Genomic DNA, 19607 nt, shown 5'->3' on the forward strand with positions numbered 1-19607 from the left:
TGACTGCAGATGTTGACAAGATTGCATGTAAACTCGTAGCGGCAACGTCGGCCTTTGCCAATGCACATCCAATTCCTTCCGACGTTATCCCCGCATCCATGAATTTGTCAGCCATTCCCCTCAGTACGCCTCGTCTCGTGAGCAATAAATACCCCATATATACAGGAGTTCCTGGAAAGCCACCCTAAAGTAAACAGTAAACATCCGTTTGCACTGAAATACCATGCCGACTGCCATCATTACAGGGGCCAATTCTGGCATAGGCCACGAATTCGCCAAAGTACTCATCAAAGAGGTGTGTGGTGTTCTTGCAATTGAAAGAAACTCTGATACCAATGGAAAACAGGGATACGACGTGCACGCTGTTGATGTTCAAGATGGCGAGAAGCTGAAGAGCCTGGGCTGCAAGACGTCTCAACTGGACGTCACGTCCGAAGACGCCATCGACAAATTCAAGCAGGAGTACGGCGACGGGCCGCTAGATCTGCTGCTCAACGTAGCCGGTACGTCGACACCTGGCACCCCTCAACCCTTGGAAACTACGCCTTGATGCTGAAGGAAACCGCCTCCCTCTGATCTTTCCACGACAGGCACACTGGACGCAAAGCACGATTCGCTCACCACCATCAACGCCGGCGTCCTCTCCAAGACCTTCGCGGTCAACACCTTCGGACCGCTGCTGCTGACGCAGGCGTTCCTGCCCAACATCCTCAAGTCGTCGGCGCCGCCGCGCCTGGGCTACGTGTCCAGCCGCGTGGGCAGCATCGCGGACAACAGCTCCGGCGGCAGCTACGCCTACCGCTCCTCCAAGGCGGCGCTGAACATGATCTGCAAGAACCTGTCGGTCGAGCTGAAGGACAAGGGCGTGATCGTCGTCATCTTGCACCCGGGCATCGTCAGGACCGGGCTCACGACGGGACCGCACGGCCTGCCCGAGCTGCCTGGAGCGGTGGGTCCAGACGAGGTGGTCGGGGAGCTCTACGACGTCCTGGTGAGCAAGAAGCTTGAAGACACCGGGAAATTCTGGCATAGAAACGGCCAGGAACTTCCTTGGTGAGCAAGACTTGATGTTCCTTAATGAATTACAACGATTTTCTTTTCGATACGTGACGGCAAAAAGCAGCTCTCCGTCCACTGATCAAGGACAAAAACCCCGAAGTGAAAAAAAGAAGTATTAAGTCCACCAAACGCCTCCCACCATCAGCCACATCTCCAGAGCCCCCCTCCTAAATGCCCAATCCGACACCCCCTTCCCTTCATCCATCCATCCCGCCAATCACAGCCCCCTCTCCCTCTCCAACCTCTCCACCTCCCCCGCCACCCTCGCAATCTCCTCCTCCACCTCCGCATACCTCCTCGCAATCTCCCTCAACAACCCCCCACCGCCGCCACCGCCGCCGCCGCCTCCCGCCGCCTCCTCCCCCTCAAACCCCCTCAGCCTATCCTCCGCAATCGCCCTCCGATGCCCCAACTCCTCCCCCTCCTCCCTCAACCACCTCGCATACCCCTCCACCGCCCGCTCCAACTCCCCACCACCACCGTCCCTCGAAACCGAAGCCGTCAACGCCACAACCCCCATCTTCAACTCCACGCCCCTCGCCACGGCCGCGAGGTGCTCGGCCCTCGCGCGCGCCGCCCGCGCCGCGCTCCCGTGCACCGTCTGCTCGAGCACGCGCACGGCGGCCTCGACGACGCGGGTCTGCGCGGCGCGCGTGGCGGCGGCGGCGTCGGCGAGGGCGGTGCGGTGGGCCGCGAGGGAGGCGGTGGCGGCGGCGAGGTCGGATTGGTGGTGTTGCGCGGTGGGGGGGAGCTGGGCGGTGGGGTTTTGTTGTTGTTGTTGTTGTTGTTGCGAGGTGGTGGTCGTGGCGATGCGGCAGAGTTGGAGGGCGGTGCGGTGGAGGTGCGTGGAGAGGGCGCGGGAGATGGGGGTTATGTGGGCCTGGTTGATGGGTGTGTGAGAGCTGGGTGAGAGAGAGGGAGAGAGGCGGTGGCTTGGAGTGGGTTGGTTGGGGGAGATGGATGGGTGGGTGGGAGGAGCGTACGGTGAAGTAGTCGACGTCTTCTTGTAGAATCTCGCGGTCGCATGAAGGGATCTGGCCGTTGAGTTGTGCGGCGACTATGGTGATGACCTCGTGAAGCTGGCGGGTGTCAGTGACCTGGCTTGATGGTCATGTGCGAATACGGGGGTCAGACTTCGTCGGGAAGATTGGCTGATCGCGCGCTGAGGTTTCCGAGCGAGGTTTTCAAGATTCTTTTCTTTGCTAGGTCGGTTCGTTTGATGTTCAGCTCCTGCGTGGATTAGCATTTGCTCTGGCTGCAAATTAAAGGCAGGCGTTGAAGGGCTCTTTTGACCGAAGCTATCACATGTGACTAGACATTTGCTTGTTGAAGGTGTCAAAGTGAAAGGACGTGCAGGTTTAAGGTCATACATACGTTTCTCGCCTCGTCCACCAAGCGCTGCTTCTTGACATCTTTTGTAGACGCGTCAGGGTTGAGTTTGTTTTGCGAGATGTCCTCGTGAAGAGCCTTGAATTTCGGGTTACGCTCAAGCACTGCAGGCGCTATCGGTGGCAGCATAGTGAGATCGGAACAGTGCTTGCAAAGTCCGATGTTAGTTTGTGTTGTGAGCGGGCGGGGCTGGAGAGGTGGTGGCGGTTGGTTTGAGATAGGCTGAGCTTGGACGCGTTGGGCTCGAAGAGGATCGCCGGCTAACTCACGAGCGGAAAGCGTGTTGCGGCTTTCCGTCACCAAGGTCGGCATAATCCAGAGGGCATTCTTCGGAAAACAAGCAGTCACGGAAAACATTGCAAGCCTTAGCTGATCGCAAAATCGCTTCATGTGTGTTTGCAAAGATGTAGACCTGAATAGTCTTTGGTATCAAATTACTAATACATAGTGCTGTACGAAGCACACACCAAACATCAGACTTGAGATGCTAATTTGAATCCGAACGCCTCGCGCTGACATCATGTCTCCATGAACACGGATATACCCATTAAACGCCATCAACTCAAACAATCAAGCCATCAAGACGAGTCCGAACTCTCCTGTGACTTGTTCCACCAGGCCGCCATATCGTCCTCACATGTGTTCTTCTTATCGTCAATACAATCGGGGAAGGCAACAATGAAATCGCCTTCCTGGTACATCCCTTCCTTGGTGCCCTCCTCGGCTCGGGTGTAGGCATTCATGATGCGTTGGGGAACAAGAGCAAGCTTGGCAAGGATGGTGCCGTGCCACCTAGAAAGTTAGTTATCAAAATGGTCATCCACAGCTGTCCTAGACTTACTGGACGATGTGCTCCAACGCGTGGCCCTCGGCCCGCTGGAAATTGTATGATCGGTACAGCGGATCAAACCACGAATCCAGGAAAAACTTAGCCCAGTCCCCTCGCCGGAGAATGAAGCTATTCTGGCATAGGTTGTCGGTATCTTGGGTCAAGACCAGATCAATGTTATCCCCAGAAATGTGCGCGAACGTCTTGATGACGCTGTCCGGAGGAACGACCGGGAGGCCGACAATCATGAGGCTCTCGAGGCGGGTCTTTTGCATGATGTGATCCTCAATGGAGAGGTCTTGGTTCACAACGAGACTGTTGATATCGAGGTAGAAGAAGTATGTGCTGTGAGGAAAAGCGGTCATGGCGTGGCGCATCGAGGGAACCTTGGCCCAGCTAGGCGGGTTAGTGCCAATGTTGTAGTCGGACGCGTTGGCGAAGAAGGTGGCGTAACCTAGATACCAGTGAGCTCCTCTGAGGCATATGCGGCGCATTGACCGGACTGACCATGCCTGGCGGCGTATGTCTCCCGGTTAGCTCTGAGCCTTTCCTTGAACGATTCGGGCAGGTTCGCATCGAAGGTAGTCACCACCACGACGGGCGGAGTGCCGGCAGGAATGAAGTCCGCAGCTGGCGCGGTGGAGAAGCAATTCTTGACCAAGTAGAGAAAGCCCAGGGCGATCAAGGCGTAGATGGCAAGTTGTCGAGCCATGCGACGGGTGAGAAAGGAAGTCTGGGAGCGGGCATTGGCGGCGGCGACGTAGGGCGGCGGGCGCGAGGTCTTGCGCGGAGGAAAGGCGAAATGCATGGCGGAGGATGGGTCGGGGGAGGAGTGCGGCGCTTGGAAATTGGAATGAGAGAGCTGGCGGATCGGCGGGCACGCAAGGAGAGGTGTTTGCAGACGGAGGAGAGGGCGATCAAGGCGACATGATCCCGAGAGAGGGCGCTTTGGATACGAGGACGGCGCGAGTCGAGGGAGCGTGGTGTCGAGGATGTAGTCAGCACTGGCAGCTACCACGGTGGCATACGAGACGCGGCGGCGCGGAGGGAGCGTGGGAGCCAAGAGGGCTCGCAATCTCCTGCGGACCCTGGAGCGCGCCGGGCGGTGAGTGGGCAGCCGCACCGCGCGCGCGACCGCGATTTACTGCCACCCGGCCATCCCTGCCGTCGCTCTGCGTCACCACGCCAATCTGTCTGTCGGCTGTCCATGTTCTCATCCCACATCCCAGAACCGCCGTTGAGCGCTGATCTCGCCGTCTGGCTTCCACACGCCCTGCAGCACCGCCTCGAGCTTCCAGATTCCCCGCCATCTTGGGGTTATGGAGCAGGCCATGTCCCGTTGTCCCTGACGCAAGTCCGTGTCCGTGGAAACCAAGCAGCGAAATGTCGAAACATGCAGACGGGAGGCGAAGCGTGCGCGGTGACGGCACTCTGCAATTAGCAATCAACCGTCGCACCGACTTTCTCCACAATGGATGCGACGGGCTCCGGCCCTCCCGCTGCTTCTTTTCGCCGCACCTCCCACCTGCACGCCCGATGGGCCGACGCGATTATGACGTCGAGCTCTGCTACGCTGCCTATAATCACCCCGTTTCCGTCGCTGCCACAACCGAAACAGCTCCTCCCCGTTTGACCTCTTTGTGCCTCTCTCTCTGTAATTACTCCAATTGCACTTCTACTTTCGCCAAAATCCTGCGCAATGGCCCCCAAAGCCGTCCAGCTGAAGTGCTACTGCAATGAGTATCCGTGGGGGAAGCAGGGCTCCCAGTCCGTTGCTGCTCGACTGGCTTCCAAGACACCCGGAACTGATTTCAAGCTTGATGAGAACAAGCCCTATGCCGAGATGTATGTTCTCGTGATCCCGCTCCCGCTGTCCGTGCTGATGCCGTGCAGGTGGTACGGCACCTACCCCGAGCTGCCTGCCTATGTTTTGGAGACGGGAGAAAACCTTCAGGATTTCATCAACAAGACCCCGGACGAGCTGATGGGCACGATCGTAATTCAGAAGTTCGGCCAGGATTTGCCTTACCTTCCCAAGGTTTTGTCTATTGCGAAAGCTCTTCCCCTTCAACTGCACCCGGTAATTCTCGCCGCCCATTCTCCACGCACTCAATGCTGACGCTACGTAGAACAAGACGCTTGCTGCCGAGTTGCATAAACGGAACCCCTCGAGCTTCACTGACCCGAACCACAAGCCCGAAATTGCAGTTGCTTTGACCAAATTTGAAGCCTTCTGTGGCTTCAAACCGCTCAACGACATTGAAGAGTTGATCTCGCTTGAGCCTTTGCAGCGCTTCTTGCCCACGGTCAGGAAACCTACGTTTGACGATCAGACGCTCAAGCACGTTGTGCAGAGCATGCTTGAGGCATCAGAGTCTGACGTGAAGCAAGTCGAAGAGGCGCTGGCCAAAGTGGATAAGTCGGCTTTTGGAAAACACACCAACATTCCAGAGCTGCTGCCGCGCCTACAAGGCCAGTATGGGAAGACGGTATGTCAAATCTATCTCTGATCTCAAGCCTATCGCTGATCTCAATTCCACAGGATCCTGGCAGTCTGGTTGCCCTCATCACCATGAACTACCTGGTACTGCAGCCCGGCGAGAGCATCTACATCCCCGCCGATGGAATCCATGCCTACCTTGCTGGCGATATTATCGAGTGCATGGCGCGGTCGAACAACGTCCTAAACACCGGCTTCTGCCCGCGTCCTGACCGGGACAACATCGAGACGTTCATTTCCTGCCTGACATTTATGCCCCACGACGCCAAGGAGGCCATCTTGCCTAGCAAGCCCTACCAACGCAGCAAGAACGGCCATACGAAGGTGTACGCTCCCCCCATGAGCGAGTTCAACATGCTCGCAACAGAAGTTCCCAGTGGATCTACCGAGACTCTGTCTGCCATCTCTGGACCCAGCTCGCTGGTCTGCACCCAAGGTTCGGGTGAGCTCAAAGTCGACGGAAAGGTACACGAGCTCAAGGAGGGCTACATTTTCTTTGTTGGACAGGGGGTTGATGTTGAATACAAAGCCAAAGAGGCGCTTCAAGTATTCACTGCTTATGTAGAGTAGAGCTGGAGCTCGTCACTGTTTCCATGACACCACGACTTACGAAAAGCTTGGACAATAGAGCATTTTCTTAGAGAGAATATGAAACATATCCTAAGCTCGGTTTTTAAAATTCGGTTCGGCTGTAGAGTGTGTACCTTGGTTGAGGGCACCGTTGGCCCAAAAAAATCATGACAAGCGCCAAGTCCGTCCACAACATCCCACATTAAGATGCGTAAGAGCCAGAACCCCTTTTCCTTTCTTCTCGAGAGAGGAATTTATAGCTTTGTGTTCTTAGCATGTGGTTTGATTTGTTCTGTACAAATGCTTTTCCCCCAGAGTCACACCCAAGAAAGGAGCGACTCTGAAAATTCCACTTCTAGCTGCCACATTGAACTGGCGGATACACTCCTATATCAAGTTGAAGGCTACGGATTTCCCTCCGAATATTGGGTTGCTTCCGAATCTACCGCGCAAGCCCGGTGTTGCAGGTAGAGTCGTAATACTGAGGGCTTTGAATAATTTTCATGTTTCGTAATTGATTGCTATGCTCGTGTAGGAAATCGACCAGAGCCTTTACATTCTCGATCGATATTGAAGTTCGGGCCAACGAAAGACACACATCACTGAATAGTCAACTCATCAGGCTCATTGAAGTTCTGGATGTCGGCCTCCGAATACTAGGTTTCGTCTGATCAGAAGGCTATGTCGTGATACTCAACAATACAGAGCTCTTGGCCTTGCATGGGGAGAGGTCAGGTAAGCTAGCAAGTCGGTTAAATCAGGGAATAAATCAATCAGCACATTCAAGCAAAGAGGCCATTGCATCTCAAGACTCTTGACAGGGACACGAAAGTACAAGAGGCGTGAAGCAGCACCGGCGGTTAGTTCATCAATGGTGTAGATGTGACTGTCCGTGACAGAGACGTAGAGCTCAAGGGTAACATACCTCAATGGCCGTTCCCAGAACCCACGCGGACTAAAAAAGAATGGCTTCGTTCAATATTGATTTCCATTTGTACGCTGACGAGAGTAGTATATACTAACCTTGAATAACGCCAGTGTCCCTCCCTACGCCTGGTCGTCGACCCACGAACAACTCTGTATTCCAGTAAGTTTTCTCTCACGCTACTGTGCGCTCGACTACTGCAAGCGCACACCAGCCTGCCTGTTCTTCTTTGCTGTAGAATCCATCGCCGTGTTCATGGCTGTGTGTTGGCTAGAGTCGATACTGCTCATCGACTCCCGTTGCTTCTCTTCTTCAATCTTCTTGAGGCGCTTCTCCGTCTTCTGCTTGCCAGAGCCCTTTCCGTGGAACTGGTGACTGAGGTGCTTGAAGGCTTCCTTCTGGTTCATGCGACGGCCAAACTCGTCAATGTACTTGAGCTCGACATTTGGCTTGTACTCCTTGTTGAAAATATCGGCCATCTTACGCGACTCGAGGCGGTCACGATCCTGGTTTGCCTTCTGAGCCATGGCTTCACGCTCGCGCGCCGACATGTGTTCGAGGCGGCCCGAGCGGCGATCGCGCTCACGTTGCAACTTGGCGCGCACCTCGGCGTCCAATTCCATCTTCGACTTCTCAGCCAGGAAGCGCTGGTGCTCGATATGCCTGTGGTTGAGCTCGCCACCGTTCATCTCGGCGATTTGGCCACGTTGCTTGAGGAGGTTGAGGGTTGCGGCAATACCGCGATCAACCGTCTCCTCTTCTTCAAGGCCAGTGGTGGTAAGCTCCGGCACCGACTCGCTCCTTGCCTTGCGGGCTGCACGTTCTTGTGCCTCCTCAACCTCGGCGTATGACTGATCCATGTTGACATCGCCCTCCTCATCGACACCATTGGCGGCTTCGGAGACCGCGCGGCTCCGGGGCTGAGAGGACTTGTTACGTTGGCGTTCCGGTCGCTCTGTTGGTCCTTGAAGATTGGCAACGAACTCCGAAGTTTCATCAATGACAAGACCGGGTTCATCTTCCGGGGCTTCGACAGTGTCCATGACATCCGGGGTTGCCGAGGCCTCCTCACGGAATTGCCGGGCAAGGTCCTCGGGCCTCATCTTCTTTCTCTTCTTCAAAGCAGCTCGCCTCTGCATGGCAAGGTTTGCTTGTAGGTCCTCGTCGTCAATGAAATCCTCTACAATTTTCTTCCTTGGCGCCGGCCCCGCAGGATCGACCTCCATTCCGCCGGTTTCCTTGGGTGCAGCGGGCGCCGGCATCGGGAAGATGTCGTCATCGTCAACGGCCTTCTTTCTGGACTTCTTTTCCTTCTTCTTCTTGGGCTTCTTGATCTTGACCTCAGAAGGATCAACGTAGTCCGAGATGGGAGTATCGTCCTGCAAGAGGTCCAGGTTGATCTTGATCTTTGACTGGCCAAGGGTTCCATCATTCTTGATCTTCTGAGTTTCTTCCACAGTTCTGCCCTGGCCGTCAAGAGTGAAGACCTTTCGCTTCTTGCCGTCAATCTCCTCGTCATACTGAGCGAGGATAGATGGCTGGCCGGATTCGTCGATATCGTTCGGGTCGTACGCGCGCTTCCTCTTCTTCGAGTCGAGGCGCTCCTTCACCCGCTCAGATTCGGCAAGACCAAGATTTTCCAACTCATCTCCGGCTTCATCGTCGTCGACAGCGGTATCCTTGAGCGTCAAAATGTGCTCCTCGCCCTCGCCGAGCTGATCAAACTCGTGCGCCACCTTGACACCGGCCAAGTCTTTCGCGGTGTACTCAGCCTGCAGCGCAGCCTCCTGTTCAGCAAGTTCCTGCTCGAGCTTCCGGGCCTTGTCAATCTTCTTCTGCCTCTTCTTCTGTCCCGCCAGCCACGTCTTTGCGTCCACATCATCGCCCTCGCCCAGGCCCTGACCCTCGAGCTTGGCGAACCGCTGCGCCTGGTCACGAGCTTTCTTGATCGCATCCTTCTTGGCCTGCAGCTTCGCCTTGGCCGCCTTCTCCTCTTCGATCTGCTTCCAGTTGTCGTAGGCGGCGGCGGACCGAGTCTCGAGCGTGCTTGCGGGATCATCATCGTCGGAGTCGGCACTGGGTTCCTTGAAGACGGGGCCAGAGGTGTCTTCCTTGCCGGGGACCGGAAGGGGCTTCATGCCCATGGCCACCCGGATCTTGTTGGCCTCCTCGATCGATATAGCGTCCATGATGGGTGAGCTATGCGGCGCTGGGTCTCGAGATGGTGATGGTAATCTCTGCGGCGATGCTGTGGCAAGACCGGAGGAGACTGGCGATGCCGCGGAGGTGTCGCGAGGCATCGACCGCAGCGGCGATGGAAGTTGACCTAAAGAGCCGCACTCACCGCCCGTCCGCATGAGGTTAGCGGGCGAACGCACAGACGCGACGCGCGCATAAAAATCTCTGGCGGCTGTAACTTTCTTCCTCACCAAAACACAAACCTGTGTCCAGCGCTCCCTTACGCCTCACGGTATGTCAGATCGCAGTGTTTTCCGCTCGGAGTTGCAACTAACAGTCTCGCAGGTGTCTAAGGTCGAGTACTGCGACAGTTCGGCCGGCTATGCACAGGGGAGACAATACACTTTGTGTACGTGCCTCTGTGCGGCCGACAGGTATTTCAGAACCACAGCGGGTCGTCTGAACGGTTCCTTGGGGCTTTGCTTCAGGTTGAGCCGGGAGGGCGGCTTTGCGGCGCGTTACATTCCTAGTTTCCACAGAATTACTCCATTGGAGGCTGAAGATAGGAGACACAACCGTAACAGCGTACATACTTTTTAGATAGATCTTGATGCTTGCCTCGATTGAATGCACGTCTGTAGCACGGTTCGAGAGAGGATTCAAGCAGTGCATGCAAATTCCCATGTGTACACCTGCATGCCACTAGGCTGTATGTATCATCCCGCATCTAGACACAGCTGTCTTTGTGCTCCGCTACATACATGATCAGCCATGCTGAATATGCGCAGGCGCCACCGAGACGATTCAAGTCTGCAGGGGTCATAAACTGGTCGAACTGGCGCTTCATTATTGGCTGAGAGCTCTATTCATGCACAGCCGTCTAATAGATCAGGCCTGGAGAACGACAACTTTTCCTTTGCCCAGAGCCCAGTAGCTTGCGTTCGCACCATGTCCGCTGAATGCAATCATAATTTTACAGTATCCATCCATGAAACCCGTGATATCAACACGCGTACAAACCGCCCGTCATCCCCAACAGAGCTCAGTTTATGCCACCACCTTAGGAGCTGCCTTCTTCGTGCCCACAGCCTTTTCCGCCGTCTGGTCCACAGCCTCCTGATCCGCCTCCTGGATGACGGCGTCTTGATCCGCCTCGCTCAACGGCACGGTGCTGCCCTGCTTATCAAGCATCGCGTCGTATGCCCTGATCTGCGTCGCCAACTGCTCATCCGTGACCTTCTCCCCGGCCATGCCCCGCGTCTCCTCGGGTTCCAGGAGCAGGGCGGCGCGCTGCTCGGCGTAGCGCTTCTTGACGGCGTCGGTCTGCATGAGGCGCCAGCGGAGCAGCCAGCCGCCCATGCCGAGCTCCTTGATGCGCGCGCTCTTCTCGCCGAGCAGGTACTCGTCGAGGCCGCCGACCTTGTCGATGGTGCGCAGCACGCGCGTCGACAGGCGCACGCGCACGGTGCGGTTCAGCGCGCGCGAGAAGAGGCTCTTGCGCTGGATGTTGGGCCGCCACTTGCGCCGCGTCTTGATCTCCGTCTTGTGCGATACGTTGTTGCCGAACTGGATGCGCGCCCCGCCGTACAGGCCGCGGTTCGACTGCTTGTACCATAGGCTTGGCCCGTACGGGTAGCGCGGCACGCCCTCGTGGTCGTCGCGGAGCTTGGACTTGGTCGACTTGTGGCCGAGGGCGGCGCTGCTGGCGAAGGTGCGTGCTTGGGTTTGCGTCGTCGTGGGCTTCGTGAGGCGGGCGAGGAGGGCGAGCGATGACGATGATGGTGCGCGGAGAGCCATTGTGGCTGTTGTGGGTGGGCGGTGCGCCCGAGACGTGGAGTGGATGGGGTGGTGGTTTGTGGTGTTTCCGGCGGTCGAATGCTGGAGAACGACTTCCGCGGCGACCTCATCGAAGGTCCGCCGGCCGGAGGTCGTTCGGCCGCCGCACACTTTGAAAGTGCCCGGCTTTACAAGTGCAATTGAGAGCACCACACGGGTTTACAGCTCCTATTATATCCTAGAAAGCGCTGACGTTGTAAAGAAATAGCTGTAGATATTACTCGTCTTGGTCACGCCCTAAAATCTATTTTCCCCTACGAGACAGGACGCCAAATCTGCGTGATGGCAAAACCCTATCCTTGTATATACATTGAAATTCGAGAGAGTTGAAGCAGATGGGGCTCTAGTCTCACCACTACAGGATTCAAATTCGAGTTCGAGCCGTTGTAGTGAGTGATCTCTACTTTGCAAACACGAGCTACGACGACTTTGTATCGCCGGGTAGCCACAGTGTTTGCTGCCCCAGCTCCGCCGCGACTAACGTCGACTACCCGAGCTCTTTTACAACACTCGCCAATCAAGCAAAAAAAGAACACAGCCCAGCGCAGCCAGCGCTTCTTTCGACCCACCCGCCTCCGCCATGTCGCTCATGCGCCAGAGCGTCTCCATCCCGCTCCCTTGGCTCGTCTCCGCCTTCGTCGGCACCCTCGGCGGCGTTATCTTTGGCGGCCTCTGGCTCGGCAAGCGCGTGTCTGAAGAATGGTACCTGCAGGGCGTCGAGGCCGGGCGCGCGGCTGCGAAAACGAAGAAGGACAAGGGCGAGAAGAAGGACGAGGAGAGCAGCAGCTCGGAGGAAGAAAGTGACTCCGAGGACGAAGAGGATGAGGTGGAAAGACAGGAGCTCGACCCGTTCACGGACCGCAACGAAGAGTGCAAGCTGGTGTTGGTTGTGCGGACTGATCTAAAGATGGGCTCAGGTATGATTATTGGAAGTACATGATATTTCTGTTCACACTGACTTTTCGGACAGGCAAGATCGCGGCGCAGTGCGGGCATGCCACCCTCGCTTGCTACAAGGCTTTCCTCCGCCAGGCGCCCGACTCGCCCCTCCTCCGTCGCTGGGAAAGATACGGCCAGATGAAGGTAGCGCTGAAGTGCACTAGTGAGGAGGACATGCAGCTGCTGCAGGCGCAGGCTATGAGCCTGGGGCTCTGCGCGCAGACCATCCACGACGCTGGCCGTACCCAGATTGCTGCCGGCAGCGCCACGGTTCTGGGTATTGGCCCTGGCCCCGTAAGCGTCATCAACCAGGTTACCGGCCACTTGAAGTTATTATAAAACCCGACCAGAAAACGGACCACTTCCATGACTGTCGACTGGCTCCTCGCAGATGCTTCATTCGCACAGACAAGAATTTCAAGAGGCGAGAAGGCCAAGATGTTGTGCATTTTCATGGCGTTTAGGAAACGGGGAAATGGGTTGAAATGTGATCATGTACATGAGCATGGCTGTTTTGCGTCACGTTCACTGTGGGCTTCTTCAAGCTTCGGTTTTGAATTCCTCTTGCGGCTACGGAAGAGACTACGAACGCGATATACGCGACACATTGAGCGATCAGACAATCCGGATTTTGTGGGTCTCGAGCTCGTCGAAGGCTCTCATGCCTCGTGGGTTGGAGAGGACTATCCCCACCCTCCGGAATTCCGATTCAACTCCTGTTGGCAGAAGTATGAGTCCACCCACTGTCCTATCGTCCAACTTAGACGTTATGAGCAGAGAAAGACCCTCCAGAGACGTATCACGTAATGGGAGAGGTGTGATGAATCCTTCATATGTAATGTGGTGATCGAACCGGAAGTCAAGTTCCACAGACGCAATGTCCCGGTCCGGTTTTGTTGTCCGAATAGTCAAAAGTCTGGATTGAGACTTTGACGCCAGGTATACTTTAGGTGACGGCAACTGGATAAACTTGCCCCGGATTTTCAGATGCCCTGCTTTGATACGGCCAAAAGAGTCTAGGCCGTGAGGAGTGGTGATTGCCGAGATAAGCTCACAGCTTGGGTGCAGAGATACATGGGAACTCGATAGGTCAAGTCCGGGCAACGACCACAGAATTCCGTGGGAATAGGAAACCCAGCTCCACGATGGTGCCATGTATGCGTCAGTGCATGTCAGCTCCCCAAGGCGCCGGGAGAACGGGATCTTGTCCTCGTCGTCTTCCGCCAAGGTCGTCCACAAGAGCCCTTTCTGCAGGTCAGACGCCCACAGACCGGCGATGTATTCCAATGTGAGTCGCTCGGATACGTCTCGCGCCAAGCCAGAAATGGCGGAAAGGCGGTCTTGTTTGTACGTCAACTCCCTCTGCGAGTACTCCTCCATGAGCTCGTACCATCTCTGTGTTGCCGTTTCCGCATTCTTGAGAGAGTTTGCCCATTCGTTCAGAGACTCTTCAAGAGTGATGAATCCGTTCTCCGCTTCTCGATGTGTGCCCGTCTGAAAGTATACCATGTCATCTCGGAAAACAAGTTTTCGTGGTGACAAGAGCCATTCCTGGAGGGGCCATCCGCGTGTTGTCAGTGCCACCCGGGAAGTAGGAAAATCCCACGGATCCATGCAGCTGGAGAAGACGCTTCTTTCGTCAATTCCGGCAGGATGTGGTAATTTCAGATAGAATTGTCCCCACATGGACGGCCGTAGAGATGACTTGAATTGCAACGAGGTTTCCGGCTCACTCAGTGCCCGGTCGGCGAAGCCGCTGTGGCAAGTATCTCCTGCGAGGGCCGAGATTGTGAGGTACGCCTCTGAGTAAATGGACTTCATTTGCGCGCACTCCCTCTCCCAATCTTCAGTGTCATCTTGGATGATGCACAGGGAGTCGACCCATAGGTACCGAAGTCCCAAGGCGCGCGTGACCAGCACTGCGTCGCAGATGGTCTTGGGGAGATTTTTCAGTGCGATTCCTTGGAGGTGGTTCGGAAGTGAATCTGCCTTGGTCGTGAATGGCGGTTGACTTTCGCCCCAGCAATAACTCAAGGCAACGTAGGGGACGGCATGTACGTCCGATGAGGTCCCATTGGCCAGCTTGGCACGGTCGGAGGTAAGGACAAGGCGAGGTTCTTGAGAACCTTCTCTGCCGCCAACATCTACCAGCCTCGAAGGGACGAAAGAATGGGCGGTTCTGGAGCACTGCGGAGGAGAACAGTTGGCGATCAGCTCATTGAGTCTCCTTTTTCCTGGTGCGGACAGTGCGGACGGAGCAACGGGCTGTCGAGCGATACCCAGCCATCTAGCGCACTGGCCTAAAGCGCATCAGCAGTGGGTCGAAGGCATGTGCCCGATTAGGAAATACCTGGCGCTGCATGTACTTCGAAAAACAGAGTTTCTTCAATGGCAAACCTGGGCCGAGGCTTTCGGCATTCGTCGATGTGCTCGTCGCGCGAGAAGAACAGCTCTACGGCAAGCTCATCGAGCACGGTTTGATCTCTCTCATGGTTGGAGCGGAAATGGTCGTGGTTATGGCCAGGTTTGAGCAGAAACCTGAGGTGCTTGGCGAGGACATGTGACCTGTCAGGTGGCACGGGAGTCTTCTCGCCGCCAACGAGCCTCAAGATGGCGGTTTTCAGGAGTCGACAGAAGCCGCAGCCGGCCTTGGCGGAGTCGCTGAGAGCGGGCAAAGCCGGCAGGCGGTCTTCCAGCTTGTAGTCGAGGTCCAGCCACCGCTTATCTCCGAACGAGACGAAGTCTTCCCCATTTTCGGTTTTGATCTGGCCGCCCTGCTTACCGTCGTCTAGGGCCAGCACTTCGCAGCGCTTGCAGAGGCCGTCTTGGCGGGATGCCGCGGATGCGGGGAAAGAAGGCGCGCTGTCGTCGATATCATAGCTCGTCCTGGTGGCTTCACAAATCACGGACATGTCAGGTGGCGCAGTTTGACATTCCCTGCTGAGATGATGGTTCAGTGGAATGGCAGCAGCAAAGCCGCACTCGTGGTGTGATCCGAGTCGAGTGACGCCAGGGCAGCGACGCACAAGTCATGTGGGGGCTTGCGGGGGTCCGGCAGACGGCAGGCTGGCTAGCATTCGGTAAGCTTCGTGATTGGCAGCCCTCGCAGCTTCACATAGGTACTCTTGGATGCAGCCACCCTCCGCTTACACGGCTACTACATACTGAGTAGGTACATTACAGTTACAGGTTCCGCGTCCAACGCCTCTTCGCTAGGCAAGACATTCCCGTTTATTGCCGACTGTCCCTCGGCGGTCTGGTAATAACAGTGTCCACACTGGAATCGCGCGATTGCTTCCCTTGCTCATCCTTGTACTCTCCGGAACCAAGCAACTCATGCTCCTGCGAGAGCTCATCCCTCCTGCCAGCCCTGTTCCGACCCAAGCGCTGCCACCGTGAAACGCGGGTCCCGTAGCCTCTTTTGCGGCCCATGACGTTACCGACGCCGCTGCGTCTCTGCTTACGCATGCCATATGCCAGTCCAACGACGACAAGGGCTGTGAAGACCAAACAAACCGGCAGCCCAACCTTCAGCGCCATTCCATTGCGCGATTCCGTAGATTCTTGAGGCTGCGCGTGTGTCGATGGCTTCGCCTTGAGCTGCACCGTCGGACCGTCGTAGATAGTCCCCGCGACAGCATCCAAGACCTGCGCGAACAAGGTGACGTTGTAAGCTGTGTATCCCTGCAGCCACTCTTGCTGCATGCCGACAGCCGTAGCACCGAGCTGGCTCTGGAGAGGCCCGCTTGCCCACACGTTCCTGCTCGTGTCGTTGGACCAGTTGAGCAGGAGGCGAATGGTAGAGTTGGGCTTGAAGAGCTTCGCATTCCACGTCACATAGTAGCGCTCGCCGAAGTAGAGGTCCGTGTTGTTTTCCGGCAGGCAGAAGGGTTTCGCCGCCTCATCACGGCAGACGGGAAAATCGCCGCTGGGGGCCAGCAGGCTCGATTCATTTAGTGCCGGAGTCGGCACCGGACTATAGTTGATAGTTGGTCGGACAACCCCAATGCCGGTGTTCTCCACAAGAGCGGCTGTGGAGACGACTGATGCAGCCGAGACTGTGGAGTCTGCAGGTGGTCAGTCCGGAGAAGGACGCTTGGACTTGGGAGGCGGAGATCACGACTCACTCGCTCCCTTCTCGATTGGGCCGGCGGCGACGCTGGACGATTGCGCGGCGACGGCGACCAGCGCGAGGAACCTGGCAGGCGTAAGACGCATAGTGTGCACAGTCCAGTTTCAGAAATGAAGGATGATACAGTGCGCGGCGTGCGGGTCTCCACAGGCGCAGAGAGATACGAAGAGGAGTGGGAGTGGATGGAGGCCGCCGCTGGCAATAACTGAGGGCGCGACGAGGCCCAGCAGCGGCCCGCATCGCCGGTAGAGAGCAGCCATGGTTGCACTCCCCAACGAAGGGCGAGGTGGGCAGGGTGGCCGGCTCTCAGGCACCCTTCGCGTGCGACTGCAGTTGGGAGCTCTGACCAGCCGTTGCAAGACGTGGAGCAGCCGCTAAGCCGCATTTGGCCGTAGGCTGCCTCCCAGCTTAATTCGACGCGTCGCTTCGGGATCCCCTGCCCTCGCCGCCGCGCGAATTGTCACCTGGCATCTTCCCTTCGTCGCTCAGTGGTGTTTTGCAATTCTTCGGCCTAACCTTAGCCTTGCATACCGTTGGCCGCATTTCCGGTTAAGTCCCGCCCTGCTGCCAGCTAGCCCTCCGCCACATTCCTCGCAGCTTATTATCTGCACGATTACCACATCGTCGCACTCCACCGCGCGCCGTCCCTCACCTTGCCTTCTCCCTCCCTTCGCATCCGCTCCCTACCGTCAACCCCGCGAACCGCCACAATGCGCTTCTCCAAGACTCTCCTCGTCGCCCTCCCTGCGCTCGCGCTCGCCGAGGAGCAAGTGCCGCTGGCCGAGAAGGTCAAGGGCTGGTTTAACAAGGCCCAGGGCTATGTCTCCACGGCCATTCCCGCCGTGCAGTCGCCCATCAATGCCGGCGCGTCCAAGGTCGTCGAGAAGGCCGTCGCCAACCTGACCCTGGAGAACTGGCGCGACGTTGTGACTCCCAGCGTCTCCGCTCAAGGCTCCGCGCCCGAGGAGTGGCTGATCTACCTGACCGGCGGCAACAAGACCTGCTACGGCTTGTGCGGAAACACGACTGAGGCCTGGACCGTACGTTGGAAGCTTTGTACCCGCCAATTGGACATGCAATGCTAACTGTGTCGCCTTGCAGAAATCTGTCCCTCTCCTCTCTGCCAGCCCCAAGTCGCCTAACCTTGGCCAAGTCGACTGCGAGGCCGAGCCCGTCCTCTGCAACACCTGGGCCGCCGGTCCTCCTTCGATCCTGCACGTGCTTCTTCCGGCTCCCCTCGCTGATCAGTCCACCCCGGCCACCACCGTCCGCTTCATCAGCCTGAACAGGACCACCACCACCGCCACCGATATCGCCAAGATCTCCCTCGAAGAGAAGTACAAGGAGACTGAGCCCTACGAGGGCGTTTTCCACCCCTTCGACGGCGCCCTTGTCAAGTACGGCCTCGCGGTCCCCGTCGCCTACGCCATCTGGGGTTTCTCCAAGATGCCTAGCTGGCTGCCCATGATTGCCATCTCCATGCTCAGCAGGACTTTCGTGTAAGTCCCTCCCATTCCTTGACTTGAGTATATACTCCACCGCGGCTGTGAACTAACTTCCTTACAGCCGGAGAGGTGGACCCACTCCCGGTGGCCCGCGCCCTGCTGCACCTGCCGCCGCGCAGTAGATGAGTCTTTCGAAACAAGAACAGGCCACATGAACTTGATGCTCCAACTGCGGCAAGTGCGATGCAACAGCTTCTGCGGGTTCTCGGGATATTAGAATTTTGGATGAGATGGGGTGTAAATACCTGTCACGAGTACTGTTATGAGTACGGAAGCGTACGGCGAAACGTCATGGGACTACTATAGGACTTAGGTAGTTGGGACTGCGGGGCGTTCGGTCTCATAGCCAATTCATTTTTCCTTGTTGCGCAGAGTAGGTGGTGGTGAAGTAGGACAACTCGGTAGTGAGGTTTGATGCAAGCCTAGCCTCCGGCTTAATGGCCTGAGGCAATAGGACTATGCAGAGCAAGTCAAGTTAGCTAAACAAAATCGAAGTTTCACGGATGCCTCCCACGAGCGAAACCTGCATCCTACGTGTGTGGATCAATGGAGTCTATCTAGTTATTGCTATGTTGATTCTAGAATGTACGTTCGAATCCGCATGTCTACTTCAAGGCTTTTGCAGAAGAATGATAAAATCTCCTGCAACCTACTGTGATGCGACATCAATTATTTGCATGCTTGGCCATGTCACGACCGCGTTCTGTAGCTATGAACGCGCCTTGCCGATGAATCAGCGAGAGATAAGATACCGGCGTTCCAAAATTCCGATCATGGGAAACCTTCTGATCGGCTCCGCCGAACAACAGCTTCCACCCGCCCAGTACCCCAATTCTCCGCACAACCGCCAAGATGCCGACGATAGGACAGCGCATGTTCAAGTTGAAGCAAGTAAGCGTGGCTTTCGCCCCCAAATTTCGCCCGCAGTTGCTAATTCGCCCGCGAATTCACAGCAGGTAACCCCTCGCACTCCCGTACCGCATCACCTCCGCAGACCACTCGACTAAGACGATGCCCCCCATTCCAAACAGCTTCTCGGGATCCGACTTGGACCCGGCGCCGCCGTGATGCCCAAGGAGGTCAAGAAGATAACCATGCGCTTCGCGCCCAAAATCGACGACGGCCACGCGGGACCCAAGTACGTTCCCAACCACCTCTCACCACGCCGCCGTGCGGGACAGGACGAGAGCGACGACAGGTGTCTCTGACAGAAGACGCCCCTCGCTGCGACGGGGGCGGGTTTTACAGGAGATTCTTCAGAAAGGCTCTCCCGCGCCTACAGTACCGCAACCCTGCGCTTCGCGTCGTCGTCGACCGCAGAGCCGCGCAGTCCGACCCGCCCATCATGAACGTCTTCTTCGACACTTCCTCCTCCTCCTCCACCACCACCGGCGCCGACCCTGCCGCTGCTCCTACCGTTGCGGCTGGCAACATATCCACCCAATCGGGTCCGAACGAGCGCATCGTCACCATCCACATGAAGGACAAGACCGACAGCGAGATCCTGCAGCAGCTGTACGAGGTCACGGGCGCGCAGGAGATCGAGCCGACGGAGGTGGAGAAGGACGAGTTGCGCGAGTTGGCGGAGCGCGCCGAGCGCTCCCGCAGGGACAGCGAGCTTCAGGCTGAGGTCAACAGGCAGCGGAAGAGGGAGGCCCAGCTGCTGGCCGCGGCAAGAGGACAGGTGGGGCTGCAGCCTTCGTAGACGGTGGGTGCGGCGAAGGGGTCTGGGAGCTAGACGGAGA

At 56.9% G+C, this 19607-nt stretch overlaps 11 protein-coding genes across 11 annotated transcripts; 5 read left to right on the plus strand and 6 right to left on the minus strand.

Annotated features, from left to right (window-relative positions):
* Positions 1-223: 223 nt before the first annotated feature.
* On the plus strand, positions 224-1057 carry BKCO1_4400039 (short-chain dehydrogenase; the record flags this gene model as incomplete). Its single annotated transcript, XM_020276094.1, has 3 exons — positions 224-295; positions 347-503; positions 591-1057. The coding sequence occupies 3 exons, from the start codon at positions 224-226 to the stop codon at positions 1055-1057; spliced, it is 696 nt and encodes a 231-aa protein (XP_020128040.1).
* A 219-nt stretch (positions 1058-1276) lies between these two features.
* On the minus strand, positions 1277-2838 carry BKCO1_4400040 (galactosyl transferase; the record flags this gene model as incomplete). Its single annotated transcript, XM_020276096.1, has 4 exons — positions 1277-1939; positions 2043-2138; positions 2194-2289; positions 2434-2838. The coding sequence occupies 4 exons, from the start codon at positions 2836-2838 to the stop codon at positions 1277-1279; spliced, it is 1260 nt and encodes a 419-aa protein (XP_020128061.1).
* A 188-nt stretch (positions 2839-3026) lies between these two features.
* On the minus strand, positions 3027-4085 carry BKCO1_4400041 (glycosyltransferase family 34 protein; the record flags this gene model as incomplete). Its single annotated transcript, XM_020276097.1, has 3 exons — positions 3027-3240; positions 3290-3731; positions 3785-4085. 3 exons carry the CDS (start codon positions 4083-4085, stop codon positions 3027-3029), a joined length of 957 nt encoding a protein of 318 aa, XP_020128060.1.
* Positions 4086-4976: 891 nt separating this feature from the next.
* Positions 4977-6347, plus strand: BKCO1_4400042 (phosphomannose isomerase type i; the record flags this gene model as incomplete). Its single annotated transcript, XM_020276098.1, has 4 exons — positions 4977-5122; positions 5171-5357; positions 5407-5766; positions 5820-6347. 4 exons carry the CDS (start codon positions 4977-4979, stop codon positions 6345-6347), a joined length of 1221 nt encoding a protein of 406 aa, XP_020128059.1.
* A 1119-nt stretch (positions 6348-7466) lies between these two features.
* On the minus strand, positions 7467-9572 carry BKCO1_4400043 (dna binding protein sart; the record flags this gene model as incomplete). Its single annotated transcript, XM_020276099.1, has 1 exon — positions 7467-9572. The coding sequence occupies one exon, from the start codon at positions 9570-9572 to the stop codon at positions 7467-7469; it is 2106 nt and encodes a 701-aa protein (XP_020128058.1).
* A 925-nt stretch (positions 9573-10497) lies between these two features.
* BKCO1_4400044 (50s ribosomal protein l24) lies at positions 10498-11247 on the minus strand (the record flags this gene model as incomplete). The annotated part of the gene is made up of 1 exon (XM_020276100.1): positions 10498-11247. One exon carries the CDS (start codon positions 11245-11247, stop codon positions 10498-10500), a length of 750 nt encoding a protein of 249 aa, XP_020128057.1.
* Positions 11248-11866: 619 nt separating this feature from the next.
* On the plus strand, positions 11867-12564 carry BKCO1_4400045 (peptidyl-trna hydrolase; the record flags this gene model as incomplete). The annotated part of the gene is made up of 2 exons (XM_020276101.1): positions 11867-12203; positions 12257-12564. The coding sequence occupies 2 exons, from the start codon at positions 11867-11869 to the stop codon at positions 12562-12564; spliced, it is 645 nt and encodes a 214-aa protein (XP_020128056.1).
* Positions 12565-12840: 276 nt separating this feature from the next.
* BKCO1_4400046 (heterokaryon incompatibility) lies at positions 12841-15137 on the minus strand (the record flags this gene model as incomplete). Its single annotated transcript, XM_020276102.1, has 2 exons — positions 12841-14525; positions 14576-15137. The coding sequence occupies 2 exons, from the start codon at positions 15135-15137 to the stop codon at positions 12841-12843; spliced, it is 2247 nt and encodes a 748-aa protein (XP_020128055.1).
* A 319-nt stretch (positions 15138-15456) lies between these two features.
* BKCO1_4400047 (uncharacterized protein) lies at positions 15457-16443 on the minus strand (the record flags this gene model as incomplete). The annotated part of the gene is made up of 2 exons (XM_020276103.1): positions 15457-16292; positions 16353-16443. 2 exons carry the CDS (start codon positions 16441-16443, stop codon positions 15457-15459), a joined length of 927 nt encoding a protein of 308 aa, XP_020128054.1.
* A 624-nt stretch (positions 16444-17067) lies between these two features.
* On the plus strand, positions 17068-17984 carry BKCO1_4400048 (pth2-domain-containing protein; the record flags this gene model as incomplete). The annotated part of the gene is made up of 3 exons (XM_020276104.1): positions 17068-17397; positions 17459-17856; positions 17924-17984. 3 exons carry the CDS (start codon positions 17068-17070, stop codon positions 17982-17984), a joined length of 789 nt encoding a protein of 262 aa, XP_020128063.1.
* Positions 17985-18714: 730 nt separating this feature from the next.
* Positions 18715-19567, plus strand: BKCO1_4400049 (50s ribosomal protein mrp49; the record flags this gene model as incomplete). The annotated part of the gene is made up of 3 exons (XM_020276105.1): positions 18715-18753; positions 18894-19060; positions 19111-19567. 3 exons carry the CDS (start codon positions 18715-18717, stop codon positions 19565-19567), a joined length of 663 nt encoding a protein of 220 aa, XP_020128062.1.
* Between the last annotated feature and the right edge of the window lie 40 nt (positions 19568-19607).

The sequence above is a fragment of the Diplodia corticola genome (assembly GCF_001883845.1).
Source record: "Diplodia corticola strain CBS 112549 chromosome Unknown scaffold44, whole genome shotgun sequence".
Lineage (NCBI taxonomy): Eukaryota > Fungi > Ascomycota > Dothideomycetes > Botryosphaeriales > Botryosphaeriaceae > Diplodia > Diplodia corticola.